The sequence below is a fragment of the Leishmania braziliensis genome, chromosome 16 (genome assembly GCF_000002845.2).
Source record: "Leishmania braziliensis MHOM/BR/75/M2904 complete genome, chromosome 16".
Taxonomy (NCBI): Eukaryota; Euglenozoa; class Kinetoplastea; order Trypanosomatida; family Trypanosomatidae; genus Leishmania; species Leishmania braziliensis.
In genome coordinates, this window is record NC_009308.2 from 271,934 (window position 1) to 292,030 (window position 20,097).

The 20,097-nt window shown below is 60.6% G+C and overlaps 1 protein-coding gene across 1 annotated transcript; it reads right to left on the minus strand.

Annotated features, from left to right (window-relative positions):
* Positions 1-1,503: 1,503 nt before the first annotated feature.
* On the minus strand, positions 1,504-18,288 carry LBRM_16_0770 (conserved hypothetical protein; the record flags this gene model as incomplete). Its single annotated transcript, XM_001563629.2, has 1 exon — positions 1,504-18,288. One exon carries the CDS (start codon positions 18,286-18,288, stop codon positions 1,504-1,506), a length of 16,785 nt encoding a protein of 5,594 aa, XP_001563679.2.
* Positions 18,289-20,097: the final 1,809 nt, after the last annotated feature.

Genomic DNA, 20,097 nt, shown 5'->3' on the forward strand with positions numbered 1-20,097 from the left:
ATTTCTCGTTAACCAGAAGCAAAGTGCGCATGTGGGGATGCCTCGAAAAACAAGCGTAAAAGAAAAGAAAGAAAAGCCGTAAGCGCTCGCACGTACATGCAGCCACACACACACACCCACACACTCGCCTTGCAGACAAGGCGTGAGTCATCACCACTTCCACCCTTCTTCATTGTCGGCTCGCACACAAGGACATCGCTTTGGACAAGGGAGGGAGGGAGGGGAGAGGCAGTAGTGGGAGAGAGAGGGGGTAGGGTAGGGTGAAAAGGAGGGAATAGTGAGTGTGCTCCACATCTACATCTCTTCTACTTAATTCTACTTTAGTATCACGAGCCGACACTCTGTAGCGTGGGTGCCGCCTTCGGTGAGCTTGTGTCCGCTCGCAACATCTCCTGGCGGTAATCCGGCGTGCTGCCGGTAGGACGGTGCGGACGCATCGGCTCCTGCTTGCTTGGCTCGAAGAGCGTTGGTGATGCCCCGGAAGCGTTGCCGGCCGCAGCTGCTGATGGGTCGGAAGGCATTTGGCGATTTTTCTGGTAAGAACTCGCGCAGATGGGGAAAGGGGGGATCACGAGGCTGATAAAGGACGTGCAGCTCCACGACAAGAGAGAGGGGAACAACGCAAGCAAGGCAGGGAGACTGCAGGGGGGGGCGATAATGAGGATGGTGCTGCGGTTGTGCACTGCGTCTTCGTGAGTGTTCGGTGTGTGTGTGTCCGTTACGCAGCACCAGTGGCGGGAAGCGGTTGCGCCCACCCACCCACCCACACCCTCCACTTTTTCTTCTTGTTGTTGCGGCACCTGTGGTATTATGGGCCTTCGCAAACGCGTCAAGCTCTGGCTGTGATGCTGCGTCTGCGTGTATATCTTGCAAACTGTTTTAGAAGGGCGCGTGGGTGTGTGCTCGTCGCACGGAGCGTATTAGTGTGTGTAGGTATGCAACAGCAACAGCAGCAGCAGCAGCAGCAAGCGGGAGAGAGCCACTGTGAAGGGTACGAGAGAGGAGGAGGAGCAGGAGAAACGGTCCGCCACACACGCACACATACACCGGGGGGGAGAGAGGGGTAGGAGTGTGAAAAGTCCAACAGAGAGGGGTAAGGATCGCTCTGTACATACCAGGCGCCCGGGGCCCATCCATCTCCCCTTCCTCCGTCGGTCTCGACGGGGACAACGGTGTTAGGGAGAGGAGCAGATGGAAGGGGGGATGCCCTGCCAGCTCAAGGAGACGGGAAGTCCCACCCGAGTCAGCAGCGCGCACACACACACACACACGCAGGCAGTGGTGGCAGAAAGAGAAGCGAAATATGCCAGGGAGAGACAACCCCCTCCATCCCAAGAAAAGCAGGAGAGTACACCGCCACCAGCCCAACAGAATAAAACTAAAGCCGAGAGAAGGAGGGCAGCGAAGCAAAGCACGTCTGTGATCCCTCCGTACACGTGGATCGGCGCCTCACCCCCGTAGCTTGGTAGAGACGCACCGCGCCCTCTTCGCTCTCCCGCCCCCTTATGTGTGGGGCGATGGCGGAATGCCTTGCTTCACCAGACGCCTCTGCCACATGCGACGCCGCAGATTGCGTTCCCCCTTGCTGACAATCGTCCAGCCATCCTTGTCGCCACCGATGACTGTCCACTCGGTCGTCCAGACCCAGCCCGCCGGCGCGCGTATCTCCTTCCGACTCGGCACCTCGTGACCGTGCACATCCTGCCACGCGGGGCAATCGCTCGGCAGGTACCGCTTCCCCCACCCCAGCAAAGTCGCCTTCTTTTCGTACTCGTATACCTCGACGATCGTGCTCGGTGGTGGCGCACTCGCGCTACTCACTGTGCGCGGCACAGGTATCGGCGACGCGCCGGGGACCGGTGCCACGGGGACGATCGTGTCCACCGGCAGCATCTTTCCACTGGCGCTGCGGGTGTAGTAGGTGGGGGCTGGCACCCTGGAGCCCGCCGACTCCTCCGTCGATGATGCGGCAAGAGTCTCGGCCTTCTTCCTGTCTCGCTTGCTCTTTCTGTGAAAGCTGCGATCGTCGTCGTCCCACTTGTATTGGTGGCTGCTGTCCAGCATCCCAGGCGACGAGAACGCGTCAAGCTCCGAGTTGCTGCGCGAGTGGTCCGAATGTTTCATCCTTTCACTGTCGCGTGGCGCATCCGGTGCCTGTAGCGGGCTCATGCTGCGAGCACCTGCGGGTTTCACCCTCCAGTATGGGCTCCCGTCGAGACCACTGTCGGATAACTCGTCCACGTCGGGCAGCTCGTCAATGGCGAGCACGCCAGAGTGGCTGCGCAGGGTCTCGCTGCTCACGCCAACGTTGCGACCCGTTGCCGTCCAGCTGCGCAAGCGTTCCTGGATTGTCGGTACCCTCTTCGTGCACTCCTCGTCAGCAAAAGTCTCGCCGGAGTTGGTGCGACGCGACTTCGAGGGAGACCTCTCCCCGGGTTGGCCGTCACCACCCCTACCGCTGCTGCTCCGCGTCTGACTGGAGGTTCGCGAGTCGAACATCCGCCGCTTGCGCGCCTTTGACTGCTCCTCCGTCGTCGCCTGCAGCACACCAGGCGACGTAAACCTGATTGTGCTCTCCTGCGGCATCGTGATAGTGCTGTTGAAGGCAGACGATGCTGTGCGGCGCTGCTTGGTCTCCATACCAGGGCACACGCGCAGGTAAAACGCGACACGCGAGTACGGCAGCGGCCGGAGCAGCGCTGTCCAGCGCATGCGCCGCACCCGCACTTCGGCCGTCAGTCGGTCCGTGTAGATGCCGTAGTACTTGGTGCTGTACGTCCACCCCATGAAGTTGGTGTTGTAGCGATCCAGCGTCCAGCGTTCCGGCGGGACAGGCGTCCTGTTCTTGCCGTATGTGGCGCTCTCGCGCTTCGACGGGTACCACTCTGAGCCGTCGATGCTGGAGATGAGATGCTCGCCGGACCAGGTGCCAGTGCTGACCTGAATCCGCTGATACTGGTAGACCGACGCCAGAGACCGCCAGGGAGCAACACCGCCGTTGGCGTGGAATTCGCGGATCGGCCGCAGCCGTCGCGTTTTAGGAATGTAAGTGTCCGTGACGAGCTTTGCCAAGGTGCCTGTTGCCCGTGACATGTCCGAGAGAAGCCCAGACATTGGGTTTGCCAGCACGCCAACCAAGCCTTGCGCCGTGCCCTTGATGAGCCCGGCAGTACCCGACTCGGCTGCGCCCTCCATCGGACGCTGAACGACCCCTTTGATGCCGCTGGCAAATCCAGTGAAGACATTCTGCTTGCGCCGCTCTCGTTCTGAGAGACCGCCACCCATGCTGAGCAGCCGCGACCACGAGTCGGTGATGTTCGAGAGCGCGCCAAGTCCACCACCGGCAAACTCCTGCGCGAAGCCTGCGGAGCCGCGCGCCAGCCCTGTCGCGAAGGCTGACGGTGACGTCGAGAGCCCTTCAATCGGCTCACGGAAGAGGCGAACGGCACCGTTGCCGAAGCCGGAGGCGAGCTTGAGAGGCGCACCAATCAGCGGCAACGACGACGCGTACTGCAGCAGAAGGCCCTTCAGCTGGGAGAGCAGGCTTTCCGTGTAGGTCTTGCCCACCCACTGGGCAAAAATTCCCAGTCGGCTGCTCTGCTTCACCGTGACAATGCCCGGCGCCGCGACCACGACGTCCTCGCACGACGGCACCATCATGGACAGTAGCGCCGCATCCTTCGAGGTGATGTTCTCCCGGAAGAAGTCGTGCTCATCCGCATCACGGGTCAGCCACACACGGACAACGATAGGGTTCACAATGAAGCGCTCCAGCGTGAGCCGCGAGGCCCACATGTCAACCTGCACGGGTGCCTTGTGAAACAGCTTTGCCAGCGTTGGGCAGCGCTCGTAGGTGGCGGCGGCGGCCTCCTGCAGCTCAACAGTGTTCATACTGCTGGGCTGCAGGACACTCTGGCTTGCCAGCGTCAAGTTCGGTGCATCATCGCCGCCGCGCAACGCCTGCACAAACCTCGCGATCGCCACGAGAAGCGTGTCAGACACGCGCAGCGCCAGCGGCACGATGTCCAGCCGCACCTCCTCGAGGCAGATGAGGCCTTTGGCGGGCACCAGGATGCGCTCCAGGTAGCCGGAAGTGGCCGCCACGGACTTGGACCTGCGCAGCGAGAGGATGCATGAATCGTAGCGTGGTGATACTTCCGTCTGGTTATCCACCTGGAAGTTTTCGATGCTGAACTTCATCGTCTCGCGGTCGCTCTGTCGGTCCCAGCTGAAGCGCACGTCCGTGACGGCGCAGAACAAAATGTCCGCGTTCGGCATCACGATCGCCAGCGTCACGACAGCCATGTTAAGCAGCACATTGATCGGAATGGGCGGCGCCGCGACGCTTGTGTAGGCGATGGGCAGGGCCGCCTTGGCCGGCGCGATCTCGATGATCTGCTGACCGTTGGCGCCAAAGCCAAGCGTGTAGAGCACGCCCGCAGCCGACGCGGCGGCGGTGTTCACCTCGTGCCGGGACATAGGCCGACCAACGTCAAAGAACACCTCATGCAGCTGGCGACGACCGTCGGAGCTGAAGAGCTTTAGCTGGATCAGCATCGTGACGGTGCTATCGAGAAACAGCTCTGTGCCGCAGCCGGGGGTGACGCGCGCCATGAGCCGGCCCTTGCTCTTCGCCGCAGTGTCCAGCACATCGATAGCGTACCTGGTACGGTTGAGCAGCAGGTATGGTGCATGCGTCGACAGCTCTAGCACGACGTACGTGTAGGAGCCCCGCGCCGTGATTGACACCTCGAGGAAGCGGTCACGCTGCTGCAGGGGGCTACCGCTGTGCCTGATGCCGCTGGCGTCACAGGCGCGAACGCCGGTCGCGCGACTGTCGGTGTCTAGAAGTGGCTTGTACGCAATGATGAGTTCGCTGTGGATGCTCTCAATCCCTATCGGGGTACCGTAGAGCGGGGCAAGCGGGCTCTGTAGTATATGCAAGTGGTAGCCGACCTCGGGCCCGCAGAAGGGGGTCTCGATAAGTGGGGTGGCGCTCTGCGGTAGCAGCGTCACCACCTGCGTTGGGGCGTCGGAGAGAAAAACAACGCTGTTCTGCGACATCATCTCCGGCACAGCGCCCTTCATGGCGTCCATGTCCCTGTGCTGCTGCGTAGGCGTCCCCATCGGCGGCGCCTCGCCGTCGTCCCCGCGTTCAGTGTGCTTCTGCTGGGCCGCCACCATGACCGCCGTGGCTGCCGCCTCCTTCGCTGTGATGCCGCTGTACGTGGACGGGGCCGCGTACAAGGACAGGTGGCTGCGGTTCACAAGCATCCACCGCGGTGTGATGATGACCAGTAGTGACCCACTGGGATCCACCTGGGAGGAGTAGGCAAGGTGAATCACCGGCGGGCCTGGTATATGCGCAGACGACGCCGTGCCTTTCTTTGGGTCTCTACTGCCGGTGGCTGCCGATGAGTTGTGGTTCTGCATGAGGACCACACCGCGCTGCTGTGCATGCAGGGGGATGCAGGTGCCGCGGTACTCCTTGTGGTAGAGGTTCACAAAGAAGTTCTCGCTCTTGCTGATCTTCATCGGGCAGGCAGCGATGCTCGCGTTCATCTCGGCGCTCAGGACGCTGTAGTTGGGCTCGGCTTTGTACAGCCGGTTCTCTCCCCTTCGCGTGCACTCTCGCAGCCTCAGCGAGATCGGCGAGTGGTTCAGCAGGACGTACGGAGTGGAGAACATGATATTGCAGTTATTGGCGACAAGAGATGCTCGAATGACGAGTTGACGGCGGTACTGCGAGCGCAGGATGATGAACGGCCTGTCAGGAGACACGGCAGTAGGAACCGGAGTAGTGAAGACCTCTTCTTCCTCTCCCTGCTGCCCCTTGGGAGATGGTGACGCAGCAGCAGCAGACGTGTCGGTGACCGTGGTGCAACAGCCACGCTGCCGCACCTCTAACATGAACGCGACTTGGTTCAAGCTGTAGCCGCTCAGCCCCAGGTCGGTGCTCTGGCGCACCTGCAGCACCGTGCTCACGAGTGGCTGCACCGGCCGCGACGTCGTCTTTCCCTTCGCCAGCGACCCATCCGGATCGGGGATGACATTCACAATGAGTCGGTACGGCAGTTTGTTGCGCAGGCGGAAGCGCGACTCGATTGCGATGACGAAGGTCGGTACACCGCCGCGCATCTCCTCCTGCCGCACGTAGACGACAACAGTCATTGACTTGGCCGCCTCTCTCTTGGCCTTACACCACAAGATGAGAGGCGCGCCGCAGAGAACCTCTTGGAGTGTGGGTAGGTTTGCCGAGTCTTGAGAGGGGTTGCCGCCCAGCACCGTCGCCACGGGCTTGCCAACTTCGTACTCGACCTTGTCCGGTGTGTTGACGGGGTGCACAACGATAGGGGTCTTGAGATCGACCGTCGGCGCCACGTAGAAGCGCTCCCCTGGTTGTATAGGGGGGTTGTGGTCCATAGACACCAGTGGGCAGCTCAGGCGGTTCTCAAGGCAGATGATCGTGCGGGAAACATGCAGTGGGTAAACGATCATAGTCACTGTGCGGCGCAGGTAGCGCGCACCCTCTTCCTGGTCCAGCACAACTCTCGTCTCCAGCACCATATCCTTGGTCTGTACGTACAGGGATGGGTTGGAGATGCTGGTGAGGTAGCCCTCACCCTGCAGCGCGTCTAGCTTCGTCTCGCGGCGGACCGTCACGGACGACTCTCTGGCCACGAAGCGCAACGTGCCGCCGCGGGGTGCGACGCTGTAGCTGTCAACCGAGAGTCTGACGTTGCAGTTGTTTGTCACGTACACATGCGCATACGCGCGCTTGGATGACTGCGCTGCGGCAGCGCCAAGCAGCCACCGGTTCGCCGCCGTGAGGGCGTCAAAGATGGACGTGTTCGCCATACCCGCCGACAAGTCGACACCAGCGCCGAGCGGGCAGAAGGAGCTCATCTCCGCTGACGCGTTCGTCTCCGGGAAGCCGAGCTCCTCCGCCTCCTCTCCCTGTTGCTGCAGTCGCGCCTCCTCGTCGAAGAAGGAGGCGTCGACATACATGGGCATACCCTGGCTCGGCGCCATCTGCTGCGTGCGCAGCTGCTTCTGCCGGCGGAACTGCTTACGCAGTTGTTTCTGCAGTGCTGTGGCGTCGCCGTAGTCGGCCACCATCCCACTCAGCAGGCGAATGTTCTGGGGTGACACGACGCAGTCGAAGCGATCTGTGCGCACCTTGTAGTCGTGCGTCTTGACGCTTCCAGAGATGCTGGCGTCGAAGTGCTCAACTACAGGCTCCCAGACAGCTGCGGTGTTGCTGAAGCCGTACAGCGACGTGTGCAGTGTGAGTTGCAGGTCCATGGAGGGGTCGACGGAGAGTAGCACGTTCCGCACAAAGACGTGGGCCATGTCACTCTTTGACCCGAACACAACACCGTCGATCAGCGGCACCTCAACCCAGAAATGCATCGCCGGCACGTGGTCGTGACCGGTACAGCACTTGTAGCACAACACGCCAGGCTTGTCCGCCGCCCGCGCCAAGTAGGCGTCGTGTTGGCCGCAGTGCTCACACTCACCAGCCTCCAGCACCGGAACCAGCGGGTCGAGCGACTGGGTCTCGTATTCAATACGCGGCTTCACACGCGTGACTGTCGTCTCCTCAATGAAAGCGGCACCAAAATCTTTGCCAAGTTCCACGAGCGACCGCAGTAGTGTGGCGCGAGTGCAGAACTCGATCGAGTCCAGGACTAGCGACACGCTCACGTTCTCCACCCCGCTCACGTTCATCGTAATGTCTGTCGGCAGCAAAATGTGTTCCTCGTTCTCGCTCGAGCGAACATTGAGCAGCTGCACCGACACGGTTCGCCGCGCCGGCTTCTCATTTTCGTTAGTTTGCGCATACCTTGCGCGGCACTGCATGTGCAGTCCAATGGAGAGGTCGACCACCTCCTCCGAGAGCATTTGCAACTCCATCGTGTCGCAGCAGAAACTAGCCAGCAGCCGAACAGTGCGGTCGTGCAGCTCGATGGCAGTGCGGTGAGGCACGCGTGGCACCGCTGCCACTACCAGGGGGTCCATAGATGAGACCTCTGTCGGTGCCGCGGCGCTGGAAGCGCGCGCGCTTTCAGGTGACTGCGGACTCTCTAGGCTGTCGCGCCGCGCCACGCTACCCCTTGGGGATCCCATTGCCGAAGACAGGAGAGGTCTGTAGAAAGCCCTATTCGACAAGTTCAAGAACTTCTTCTCAAACCGCACACTGTCGGTTGTGAAGAGCGCTGTTGACGGAGCAAAGCTCACGTACGAGCCGATTGTGTACATGCCCGGGATATGAACGGTGCCGTTGGTTATGATCAGCTCGCAGCCCTCGCACAAGACGATCTGGCCAGACGGGGCATCAGTTAGCACCAGCTTGTGCCCATTGAGGTCTAGCACGTAGCAGCACCGCGTGCGGCTCGCTGTCAGTAACACATGCTTGTTATCCAGCACCGCATCCTCCTGCAGTATGGTCGTCTCGTCTATGAGGCTGAGGATCGGAATCGGATCAATCGGCACGCGCAGTACTTTGTAGCAGAAGGGCAGGTAGAGCACCTCGCGGGTGTCGAATAGAATCGTCGGCGAGACGGCCACGTTGAAGACCCCTGCGGAGACGCTAACGGTGTCCTCGACCAGGCTGGATCCAGCGTCCACATCGATGATGGGCTGCGGTTGTATGTACTGCACGTGCAGCTTCGTTAGAGTGAGGAAATCCACCAGCTCTTGTATGCGCGAGGTGCGGCGGGCGCCGACGCGCAAGCCTGTGCCGAGCGGCGACGAGGGCGGCGCCCCTGCGTCCATAGACAGCGGCGCCTCCACCTCGGCACCGACGTGCTGCATCTGTATGGAGGCAACGTGGACATCCGTCGTCTTGCCGGTGGTGCTCACGTCGGTGCTGAGCACTCGCGCCCCCTCGAGACGCAGGCGAAACAGATCAGCCACCTCGGCTTGCAGGAAACCTACGTGGGCAATGAGGGTGAAGGACGTGACCGGGGCCCCCTTCGTAGGCGTGTAGAGATGCGGCACCGGGTGTGCTGCAAGAGACTGCAGCCTGGCCGTAGTAGACAAGGAGGCTCGCGCCGTCGCGCTGCTTCTTTGCGAGCCTGCTCCAGCCGCTGACCCAGCCGACGTCGGAGACCCACCAGCACCACCACCACCACCAGCAGTGTGGCGCGAACTAGACGGCGGCAGCGGGGTAGCTAAGCCCGGCGTAGAGCCGTCGCAGTGGCTCCGCCTGCCAACGTTCTCTGATGACGCCGAAGACGCCACCGCATTGCGCGTCACGGCACACCCATCGCCTACGGCGCTCACCGTCTTAACGACACGACTGGCCGTGGTCCCGTTCATCAAGGCGCCAAGAACGTTCATGGCAAAGTTCGTCTGCTCGTCGGTGAACGTTATGGAGAGCACCGGTACGTCCACCTTCATGATTGATTGCAGCTGTACAGTAGTTTTATCTTCACCGCCCTCTGCGCTCCCCATTGCAGCCCCCTTTGGTTGGGAGGCGCTGGCCGCTGCTGCTGTGGATGAGTCGATCGGTGTCGGGAGCGCACGCTGAAACTCCACAAAGATGCTGCAGTCTTCTCGCAAGCAGTTGTCGCCCTGTAGCCGCATTCTCATCTTGCTCACCTGCAGAATGAACACCTCTCGTGCCATCTCCGCCAGCTTCGTCTCCGGCTCCGTGAGTCGTGTCGACGCCGCAGAGCGGGCGGCAGTTGCTGTCGCGTCTGTGTTTTCCCTGACGGTGGTGTCACTGGGAAACACCAGCTGACTCCTCACGGTCAAGCTGCCGGGCGAGAGAAGCGCACCCATGGTGGCAGTGGGCCTGTCGACCAGAAGCACCTGCGGACGGTGCACCATTACATCGATCTCCATCAGGTGCTCGGCCTCGATTCTGCGCCGCATCGACTCCGCGGCACGGTCGGAGACGTAGCTGTAGGCCTTATCACGATTACCGTCGGAGACGTGCGCCTGCGCCTCGCGCACGACGCTCAGAACGGTGCGCACGACATCAGGTACAAGAATGAAGGAGAGACTGCCCAACCGGCATTTCATGTGACACGTGTATGTTGGCGCCGTCGATGCAGCAGCGTTGCCGTCATGAGCCTTCGTTGGGAGTTTGGTGGTGGGCAGCGCTTTCGTCCTCACCTCGTACGTCACCAGCGCACCCCGTGATGCCGCTGGATTGCTCATCGTTGACTCAGCGTTGTCTGCCAGGTTCGCGCCTGCGCCCAGCGCATCGTCAGCCTCGGTGTCCTCATACGGGTAGATGAGGGTGGGATAGTTCGTGTTCACGTTGGTGCTGTCAACCATGAAGAGATTGCCCAGCGTCACGATGCGTTCGTTGGCGCCGTTTGGGTACGAGTTAGAGCTGCACGCGATGTGTTCGAGGTGCAGCACCGCCACCTCACAATCGCCCTGGCAGAAACGAACACGGCACTTGGCCAGTGCGGCAGTGAAGGTGAACGGCGTAGTTGAGGTATCCGTCACGGCGACAGCGATGGAGGGTGCGGCGGTGTTACGTGGCGTCCTCATGCCATCCTTGTCGCTCGTTGGTGCAGCTGCGTTGGCAGAGAGAGGCTGGGGAGCGGGAGAGTCGGTGGTATCCGGCTCGTCAGTACTGGGGATGTGCACGGAGAGGAACGTGTTCACGAGCGTTCCAATGCTCTGTGGGATGACTGTCACGAGCACCGCGCCAAGCTGGACGTCTGATCTGCAGTTGGCAGGATTGAAGGTGAGACGCAGCGCTGCGTCTGCTGGGGTGGCGGTAGCGTCGCCCTTGGCGTTGGCAGTGGCACTGGTGTTCTCATCGCTGCTGCTGCCGTTCCTCCTCGATTCCGCTGCTGGGGCTGCCGTGTGGGCAGTTGGACTGTCTGCCCCAGAGCCGGCTGGTACGAGCACGGTTTCACTCTGTAGCATGCAACGACCTGTAGACTGGTCGAGCAGGCTAAGCGACGGAATAGTAAGCGTAACGCTGCCGTCTGGCAAGACGGTGGTGTCCAGTGCCTCGATTGTGAGCACGTGCGTGCTAACTCCAAGGGTGTTGTAAATAGAGACCAACAAGCCGTCGATGTGCACCTGAACAGTACGTGAGGGAGTTGGTGGAGGCGAGGCTACAGTGGCAGGCACCTTGCTCTTCGCCTGAGGCGCAGGCGCTGTGTGTGTACCCGACTGCTGCTGTGCCGAGGCCGGCATCGGCGTGGTAGCGGCTGTGGCGAGGTTGTCGTTCTGCTGCACCACCGCCTTTTCGTATAAGCCATAGTAGTTCACGTCGCGAGGCATAAGCACATTGCGCTGCGCGAGGCGCACGAGTCGTTCTACCTCCGTAGGGTGGAAGAGCGCCGTTGTCCGCTTCATGTGCAGGTCAATAACCTCCACCCCGCGGTTCGCCTCGTATGCGAAGCGCAGCGCAGACCGCTTCAGCAGCGAGGGGATGCTGTACTCCTGCACCCTCACCACCACCGACAGCGCAGCAGCGCTGGAGTTCATTCGCACCGCCGCCCGCATTACGCCAAGTCGCATCTCCAGGTTGCCAGACCGCTGCTGCAGCTGCATCGCGTCGCCAGAGAGGATAATGCGTGGCTGCCGCCACAGGACGTGCAGTACAAGGAGAGAGGAGTTGGCCATTTGATGAGCTGCGGCTGCCATGCGGGCCCGCTGCTCCCGCATCACGCCAAGACTCGCGATCTCTGCCACCGGCTCAGCCGGAGAAGTGAAGTAGTCGACTAGGCCGTATATAATTGGCATCGACACCAATGCGTGCAGCTCGCCAATTCCTAGCTGAATCGCGTTGATGTTCGCCACCGGGTCCGACTTGAACGTGAAGTGAAGCACCTCGGCATGATCGGGCTCGGCAGAGGTGCCCAAACCAGCAGCGCCGCCACCGCTTCCGATCAGCGGCGAGGACAGCTGGTCCGTGTACTCCCAGTCGTCCTTCAAGCCACTCTGGGGGGTCGGGGCTGATGCAAGGCCGCTGCCGGCGGCGACAACACTAGGAGACGACCTTTTACCGGAGGAACGCTTGAAGAGGATCTTCTCGCCTGAGCGCGCGTCCACTACGGTGAGCTCGCGCACCTTCATGGCGACCTGCTTCACTGTTGGCAGCTGCACCACATCCACGAGGAGAGCACTGATGCTTGCCTCGATGAGCGTCTCGCGTCTCGAGTTCAGGAACGGGATAACAACACTTGGGGTAGTGACGACGACCCGCATACCGCTGCGGCTGCCCGTGGCGTCGGTCCTTCTTTTTGGCGCTGCATCACCACCTCCGCTTTTGCCTCTGACGTAATTAGTCGAGGGGGATGCGTGGGCGGTGGTCGTCATCCCTGTCTGCGCTGCTGTCCATGCCGAGAGCACCGCCTCGTTGCAGACGAGATCGAAGAGCGCCAGCCACTGGTCCGAAACGGCAAAGCGGCGCAGTGTAAAGTTAGCCGAGAGCATCAACATGGTGAGGAGCTGCGTGTCGGTCGGGGAATCGCTTTCGTTGTTGCCCACCTCCACAATCCTGCGCCTGCTCAGGCTACGAGCAGCGGCACCCGTAGAGGAGGCCGGCATCGAGTCACCGCTACTGTCCTTTGGATCACTGCACACCATGGAGCCCGTCACCCACTCCCCCTCCGCGTCGGTGCTGCGCAGGGCGGTGCGTCGGACGCCGAAGTCACACATAATGCTGTGGGGGGTGAGCGAGTCAGAAAATTGAAGTGAGCCCGCCTCACACCACACCAGCGCCGAGCGGTTGTTGTCACGCACGTCATCCAGTTCGAGGCTCTTCCACTGCACGCTAACGCAGTTGGACAACAGTGCGACGGACATCGAGACGCCTGTGCTGTACAGCTGGAAGCGGGATGACGTCGCGGCGATAGGCCTGCCAGCCGCCTCGTCAGATGCGTTGGAAAGCAGCATCGAGATTCTGCCTAGCCGCATCGACATAAAAAGGTCCCCATTGCCGTTGCGCCCAGCGCCGCCGTCACTGTGATCTGCCACCGCCGCTGCCCCCACCAGCGACGCCCTATCACGCGAGACTATCACGCCGTCTCCCTGCCCCGCCGAACTGGAGAGCTGCAGGGGCGCCGCGACAGCCTCGCCGCCCTTGCCCAGTACCACCAGGGGCACCTTGGAGGCCTCCAACGTATAGGCGGCGATATCCGCCGGATCTGTGCGAGTCAAGTTCTGACGCAGCAGGGTGACCAGCTGCACCAGGTCGGTCTCCCGCAGCTCCAGCGATACGTCCTCGCTGCGTATGTCGATGCGGGGTGGATCCTCCGACCGAAGGTCGAGCGCGGTGTGCACAGCCATCTCGAGGTACGTCTGCGCAGGCAAGAGAGAGGAGCGCTTCCTGACCGGCGGCGGCGCACCCAGCGGCCTACTGCGCCTACGCGGCTGCGAAGACAACGAAGACAAAGTGCGCAACTCCTCGCGCCACATGCCCACCCCGCCGAGCGAAACGCTCATGGTCTCCTGCCCCTCTCGTGCACGGAGACTGTTCTGCAAGACCAGGTTGCCAAGGAAGGCGCAGAAGCGGTGGGTGGTAGCGGAGACAGCAGCAGTAGCAGCAGCGGCGCCGTTACTGGCGCGTGGATCAACCGGGAGAACAATGAGGGTGTCACGAGCCACCACTCGCATGCTCATGAGCAGCCGCGGACCCTCTCGGGTTGGCGGCAGAGTGCGACCATTGTACAGGGGTCGGTCTGCTAAGCGGCTAATGCGCGAGAAGAGCCCCGCCGTGAAGTATGTCTTGAAGATCATGACGGTGTGCAGGTCAGCGGTGATGGTGCTGGCCCCCACCTGCAGCTCAATCGCGCTGGAGTAGCGCAGCTTCTGCGCATTCACTAGCGACCGCTTTCCACCCACCTCGGCGAAGAGCGGCATGACAGGCCGGCTCTTGCAAAAGGTAAAGCTGATGTGTGCGTTCTGATCGAGGCCATTCGCGTCGAGCTGCTTCCTAGAGCTGCTGCGACTGTAAGTAACGCTCTCCTCGGATTCGACACTGGTCGTTGGTGACGCTGATAGGACATCGACAACGGGCGGTACTGCCGACAACGGCGGAGCCGACGGCCTCGCAGCACCGCATCCAGTACCTGTGTCTGCAGAGGGGCGCCGATAGGCAAGCAGCGTCCTGTTGGCTTCTGCCAAGCCGAAGGACGCCAGAACGCCTGCCGAGACTTCGCCGACGTGCCCCGAGAGGTCCATCGTGACTGCGTACTTGGACAACTGCAGCTCTACCTTGTGCATACTGGCCGACGCGAAGGGGACATCCTTGTCCGCCCCGGGGGCGCGGTTAAGCAGCGTAACGGTGATGGGCCCAGGAATGCGCACAAAGACGTCTGCCACGTGCCGGTTTGGCATCGACCACTGCTGCCGCACGAGGCTAAGTTGATGAGCGAGGTCACCGTTCTTGCTCGCTCCGTCATCCACCACGTCGGAGGCGGCCGTGGTGGTGGGCCGAAGGTAAGCGAGCTCTCGGCCCGCCGAACGATCTGCTGTCGTGGCGGCCGGCAGCGCCGCAGTCTTCGCGTTCACGCCGTCACCGGTGCCGCCGGCGCTGCTATCCATGGCGGAGAGAGTGAGGTTCACCATGTCCATTACCCTCTCCAGTAACTCCACGCACGGTGTACCTACGCATACCTTCAGGGCAGAGTCAAAACTGAGCGCCACGGCTGTCGGGGCTTCGTTCTCGGGGAGGAGAAGATCCACTCGCACCCCACCGCCGGAGAAGATGGGAAACGCAGCGTCGTGAGCAGCAACGATGTGCGGCTGCTTCAGCCACAGCACCATCTTCTTGTGGCGGCTGCGCACGGCGAGGATGACCTCGGCGCTCGCGCACTCCACCTGAAAGGCAGCCAGTTTCCCCACAGCGAGTGTGCTTGGATCGTCGTCGTACACGTCGAGTCCGAGGTGTTCGACAAGAAGCTCGAGCCGCATCACGGGCAGGTCACTACTCTCTGCTGAAGAAGCGCCCACAGCGGCGCTTTGGTCGGGGCTGAGGCGAAGCATCCCTACTTTGAAGGGAGAGGACGGCTGAGCTGGCGACGCGGCCGAAGAGCTGCAGCCTGTTTTTGTGGAGCTCCTGTCCGATGTGTCCGTCCCGCCGTGCTCTTCGGTAGCGGCGCCCGCACAGCTGCGGGGCGATTCAGTACACTCCGACACAAGGGGACTGCGGCGCAGAAGTTCCATATTGAGCCGCAACGGCGCCGCCATGCCTGTGCCACCAGGGCCGTCTCCGCCGGTGTCGCTGCCTGACAAGCCCACGCGACTGGCCGCACTAGCAGGCGCTCGTAGGCTGGAGAGCCAGGCATCCATCATGGTGGTGATGAGGTAGATCTGATGTACCGAGGACGCCACTCGCAGCGACGGCACCCTCAGCCGCAGTACCACCGCTTCACGAGCGGTATTGCTATCATCGATGCGCTGCAGCACGTCCGCCGCGATTGACACCTCAGGCACCACGAGGAAGCCGTGCTGTGGCCGCCGCATCGCCCGTTCCATGGTTGTCAACTCGAGGTAAAACTTGGAGAATTTTGCCTTCTGCGGGTAGTAGTAGAGTCTCTCCTCGGCAGTCGCAGCTCTACAGGCGCTGCCGGGCTCATCGCCTGCAGTCACCCTCGTCGGCGCCGTCCTGGATGAGCCAGACGTGCCACTTGTGATGGCAACGGCGGCCGCCAGTCGTCGCTTCTTCTCCGCTTCAGAGAGGGGTCGCGCCTTGAAGCGCACGCAGCCTAAGGAGACGCACAGGGCTGGCTGCTGGGCACCTGCGCGAAGGCTCTTGGGCAAGATGAGCAGCGGTGCCGATGCGTCCACCGTCACGTACAGTCCCTTGGCCTTAGCCATAGCAACTCGCACCTCATGCGTCGCCGCCGACCCGAGGGCAGACGCCGCCTGCTTGGTCGACTCAGAAAATCCTGACAAATCCATTCCGACCGGGGGCGAGAAAAAGCCGATCAGCTGCTTAATGATGTTTGGGTCTGCCACGATGCGCAGCGGCAGGAGCTGCACTTTGATCGCCGCGTCCACCAATGTGCCCGACAGCGGCTGCTCTACCGGGTTCAGGAATCCAGTGATGCTGAATAGCGGTGTGGCGTAGTTGTGTTGCGAACTTTGACTTCCCTCCTTGCTACCACTGCCACCCGACTCGTGAGTGCCCAGCGGAGGCGTCAGCGCCAGCGAGGGCAAGTGCCGCTCTTCGCCGCCCACGCTGATCACGTCGTAGATTGTGGGTACGCCAGGGGACAACTGCTTGCTGCCGTCCACGTCCGTGAGCGACTGCATGGAGACGCACACGCCGTTTGGGCTCGACTTTCTAAAGCGGCGTTCAACTTGCACGCCTTCGATAAGGTAAGGCACCAAACTACCACAGCCACTTGACGATCGTGCAGCGGCCTCGGAGCTGGTGCCTATGGTCGTCGCAGGGGAGGCGGCTGGATTTGCCAAGGTGATGTTCTGGATGCGGAAGAAGAAGAGCTTCGAGTTTGGCTTGTTATACGATGCCACCCCGCCGCGCAGCTGAAACAGCTTGAGGGTAATGGACTCCCGCTGCTCCGTGTCGATGCGGTAGCTCGTGAGTGGAAGGTCAAAGCTTGCGCGTAGCCAGCAATACGACGGCGGTAGGCTGCTGCTGCCGCCGGCGCAGCTGAGGTCGGCCTCTGCGTCGGTAGCGCTAATCCCGTACTCGAGCTCGATGGACTTGAAGAGCTTCTCGTCCGCCTCGATTTCCTTCGTGGTGTCACTCTGGGAAACTGTGGCATCCGTGCCCGACGCACCACTGTACCCACTCAACCAGCTAAGCCAGCCGCGCTTCGGCGGTTGTTGCTGCTGCACGCTTGACTGATGCTTCTTTGCCATCTCCTCGGCCTTGCGTATCTCATTATCCTTCCGTTTCAGCTGAATTTCATTCGCGATCTGCGCATAGACACATTTGCGGCACACCCTCATATCCTCAGTGGACATGAACCGCGTCACAAAGCGGTAGGCCCTCCTCTTCTCTGGCGTCATCGCTGTCTGCCGCACAACATCGCGGTAGAGCGCTTGGTAGTCTGGCTTGCACACCTGCGACACCTGCATGAGCAGCTTCGCTCGCTTCGGCACCTCCAGTACAGCGCGAACGGTGCGGATAGCGTACCGCCACCACTCACGCGCGTGCCCCAGCACCGGCACACGCGGCCGAGACTTCTGCAACTGTGATACTTCGGCCTGGTTGCTGAAGAGCATGGCGGTCTGGAGCAACTTTGTGTACTGTGAGCGGGTGAGGTTGGCTGTCACGTACTGCAGCCTCACCGCCACATCTGCAAACGGTGTGTCGAGGAGCTGGTGCACAAACAACTTAAAAACTACCTTGGCGTCCACGCTGCCCGAAACAGGGCCAAGAATGGTGGACAAGGCGACGTTGCCATCCCGCACGCGCTGCCGCATGCGGTGGTACCACTGCTGCCAGTCTTCAATCTGAGAGAACCAGGTGCGGCCTAGAGTGGAGTTTGCGCGCACACGGATCGGGTCATCGCAGTAGACCTGCAAGTCATTGAACACCAGTCGCTTCCACATCCTCTGCAGCCCCGAAGGGTCCGTGAACATAGGTTGCCCAGTGCACTCATTCATTGTCAGGAGTTGCACGCCGCCGAGCACCGCACCAAGCACCGTCTCTGTCGACTCATCCTCGTAGCGAATGTGCACCATATCCACTTTCACGATGATGTTATTCACCACCAACTCGCCGAGCCGTGAGAAGAAGCCTCCGCTTCCCTTCTGTGCGGTCGCGTCATCGCTGGAAGTGGGCAGCGCTGCTGCCTGCTGCTGCTCCATCTGCTCACGCTGGCGCTTGCGCTCCGCCTCGAAGGCGTCGAGCTCCTTCGCCTTCGCCGCAGCCGCGGTTGCCCATTTATCCGCCTTCAAGTTGCGCTCAGACCTGCTCACCGCTGTCGCTAAACCGCTTGTATCGCTGGCTCCGGTATGCGCACCTTTTAGAGTCAGCAACACCTCGCCCACCTCCACCACAACGGGCTCGGAGCGAAGGTGCTTGATGGGGATCGAGAGAGAGACATTCTTGCAGATTCCACGATATGTCTTGATAGGCAGCAGAGGCTTCTTCGGCTTCGACTTCGGCGACGCGGCAGCGTCGTCGCCAGTAGCTTCAGTGCTGCTCTTGTCGCTCTCGTCGGCCACAGCGCTCAGCAGCGCATCCAGCGCCTCCGGGCGGAGCACGAGATCATTCAAAGTTGCTTTCCCACTCCAAATGTTTACTTTAAGTCGGTCCTCATTGATGTTCTCAACGTACTTCGACAAGTACGGCACCAGCAGTGCTGCAATGTACTTCTCGAGCATGGCGGGCGACAAGCACGACAACAAGGGAGGAAGAGAGCTACTTAGCGCTTACACACACACGCACACACGCAGAGAGAGAGAGGGGGGGAGGAGGGGGGAGAAAGGGGGGCAAGGGAAAGACGGCTACACAATCAAGACACCTGTTCAGAAAGCGAAGGCACATGCTCAAAGACAACTCGCTAGACGGTTATCGTAATCCCTTAGGTATGAGGTGTGTAAGGGGTGGAGATGTGAGTCACTGTGAATGCGTATGGGTCGAGGCAATGTAAGGGAAAATAACACTCCAACTCACGCAGACAACACGAGAGCACAAAGCTGCGAGAAAAGGAGGGGAAATATGGGGACGTGTTGCCCGGCAGCCCGATCCTCGATACCACTAAGAACGCAAGCAAGCAAAAACTGCGCTTGGCAGCGCACATACACATGCGCAGAGCTCAACGAGTTAAAGGACGAAGTAAAGAGAGCGTGACCGCGAGAAGGCGAAGCCAGAGGGAGCCCAATAGGCGAAGAGAGAGGGCAAAGTGGGAGTTGGAGGAAGGCAAGTGATGGGAAACACAAGTGCAGAAGCGACAAGAGGCTAACAACCGCAGTGAGGGAAGAGAAAGGGAAAAGGCCAAACCGGAAAGAAATACAGAGGTCGTGAAAACCCGTCGCGCTCACACACACACACACACACACACACACACAGCACAGCACAGCACAGAGACGCAGCAATCAAGCGCCAAGAAGTGAATACGACGATAAGAAGGGTGTACCGAACTACAAGTACCAACACGCGCCAGACTAAGAACGCTCGTATAGGAGAGCAGAGAACGGAGAAGGGGAAAGACGTGAAAATAAACAACCAAGCAAAAATCAACGGCGAAGAAAAGACGTACTCGAATGAATGAAAAATGACAGACGAAGGAGGAGAGGAGGAGAGGAAACGTATCAACAGCGCTGTCGCTGCCGTGTGGCCCGGTACCCAGCGCTCCTTTGTTGTCGCCTAGTCCAAAAACCCCGCGGCAGGGATTCGGGTGTACGTCGTTGCGCAGGTCCCCGAGGGGGTATTCGCAGTGGACCTCGTCGGTGATGCTGTCCGTCTCCTCGCCATCACGGGGTAGCGTGAGGTCGCGGCGAGGCACACCGATCCAGCCCACCGCGACGACGACGCCAACAAGGGACCACAGCACGTCCTGTGTGACAAGCCTACAGCAACAGTAGCAGCACGACGAACATGTCCGGTTGCGGTCACGCACAGGCGGAAGAGGTGGATTTCTCTGGTATACGCTTGCTCACTTGCCTCACTCGCGCAGGACAGTTGGTTTGTTGCCCCCTACTGTGGGATTGTCTCCCTGCTTCATCGGGACTACGGCTGCTGACAATGTCCCGAGAGTTGACAGCACCTACGTGTGAGCTCGACTTCATGCAGCGTTTTTGCTGCCCTGAACATTCCAAATTTGTTTCCTTGTTCGACCTGGCCCATTCTAACTGTCTCAGAGCATTTATATGGACTTCACCCCGTGGGGCCTCGTTATAGGATTTCCTATTGCTAACCTCTTTCCTATGTTAGTACGTTTTTTTTTTTATGGTACTCTTGCTTCGGCGATTCCCAAGTCTCGTTCAAACTATCCTATTTTACCTGTCTACTCCCAGTGTCATTGATCTTTTCTTTTGCCCAATTTTAGATTTCTCGGATCCGTTGACTTTTTATGTTTTTAATTGACTTTGATCTCTCGTATTTTCTTATTTCGTTCTTTGTCTCCGTATTACTCTTGACGTCCCTCTATGCTCGTTCTTCTCATTGCTCACTTGTGTTCCGATNNTCGG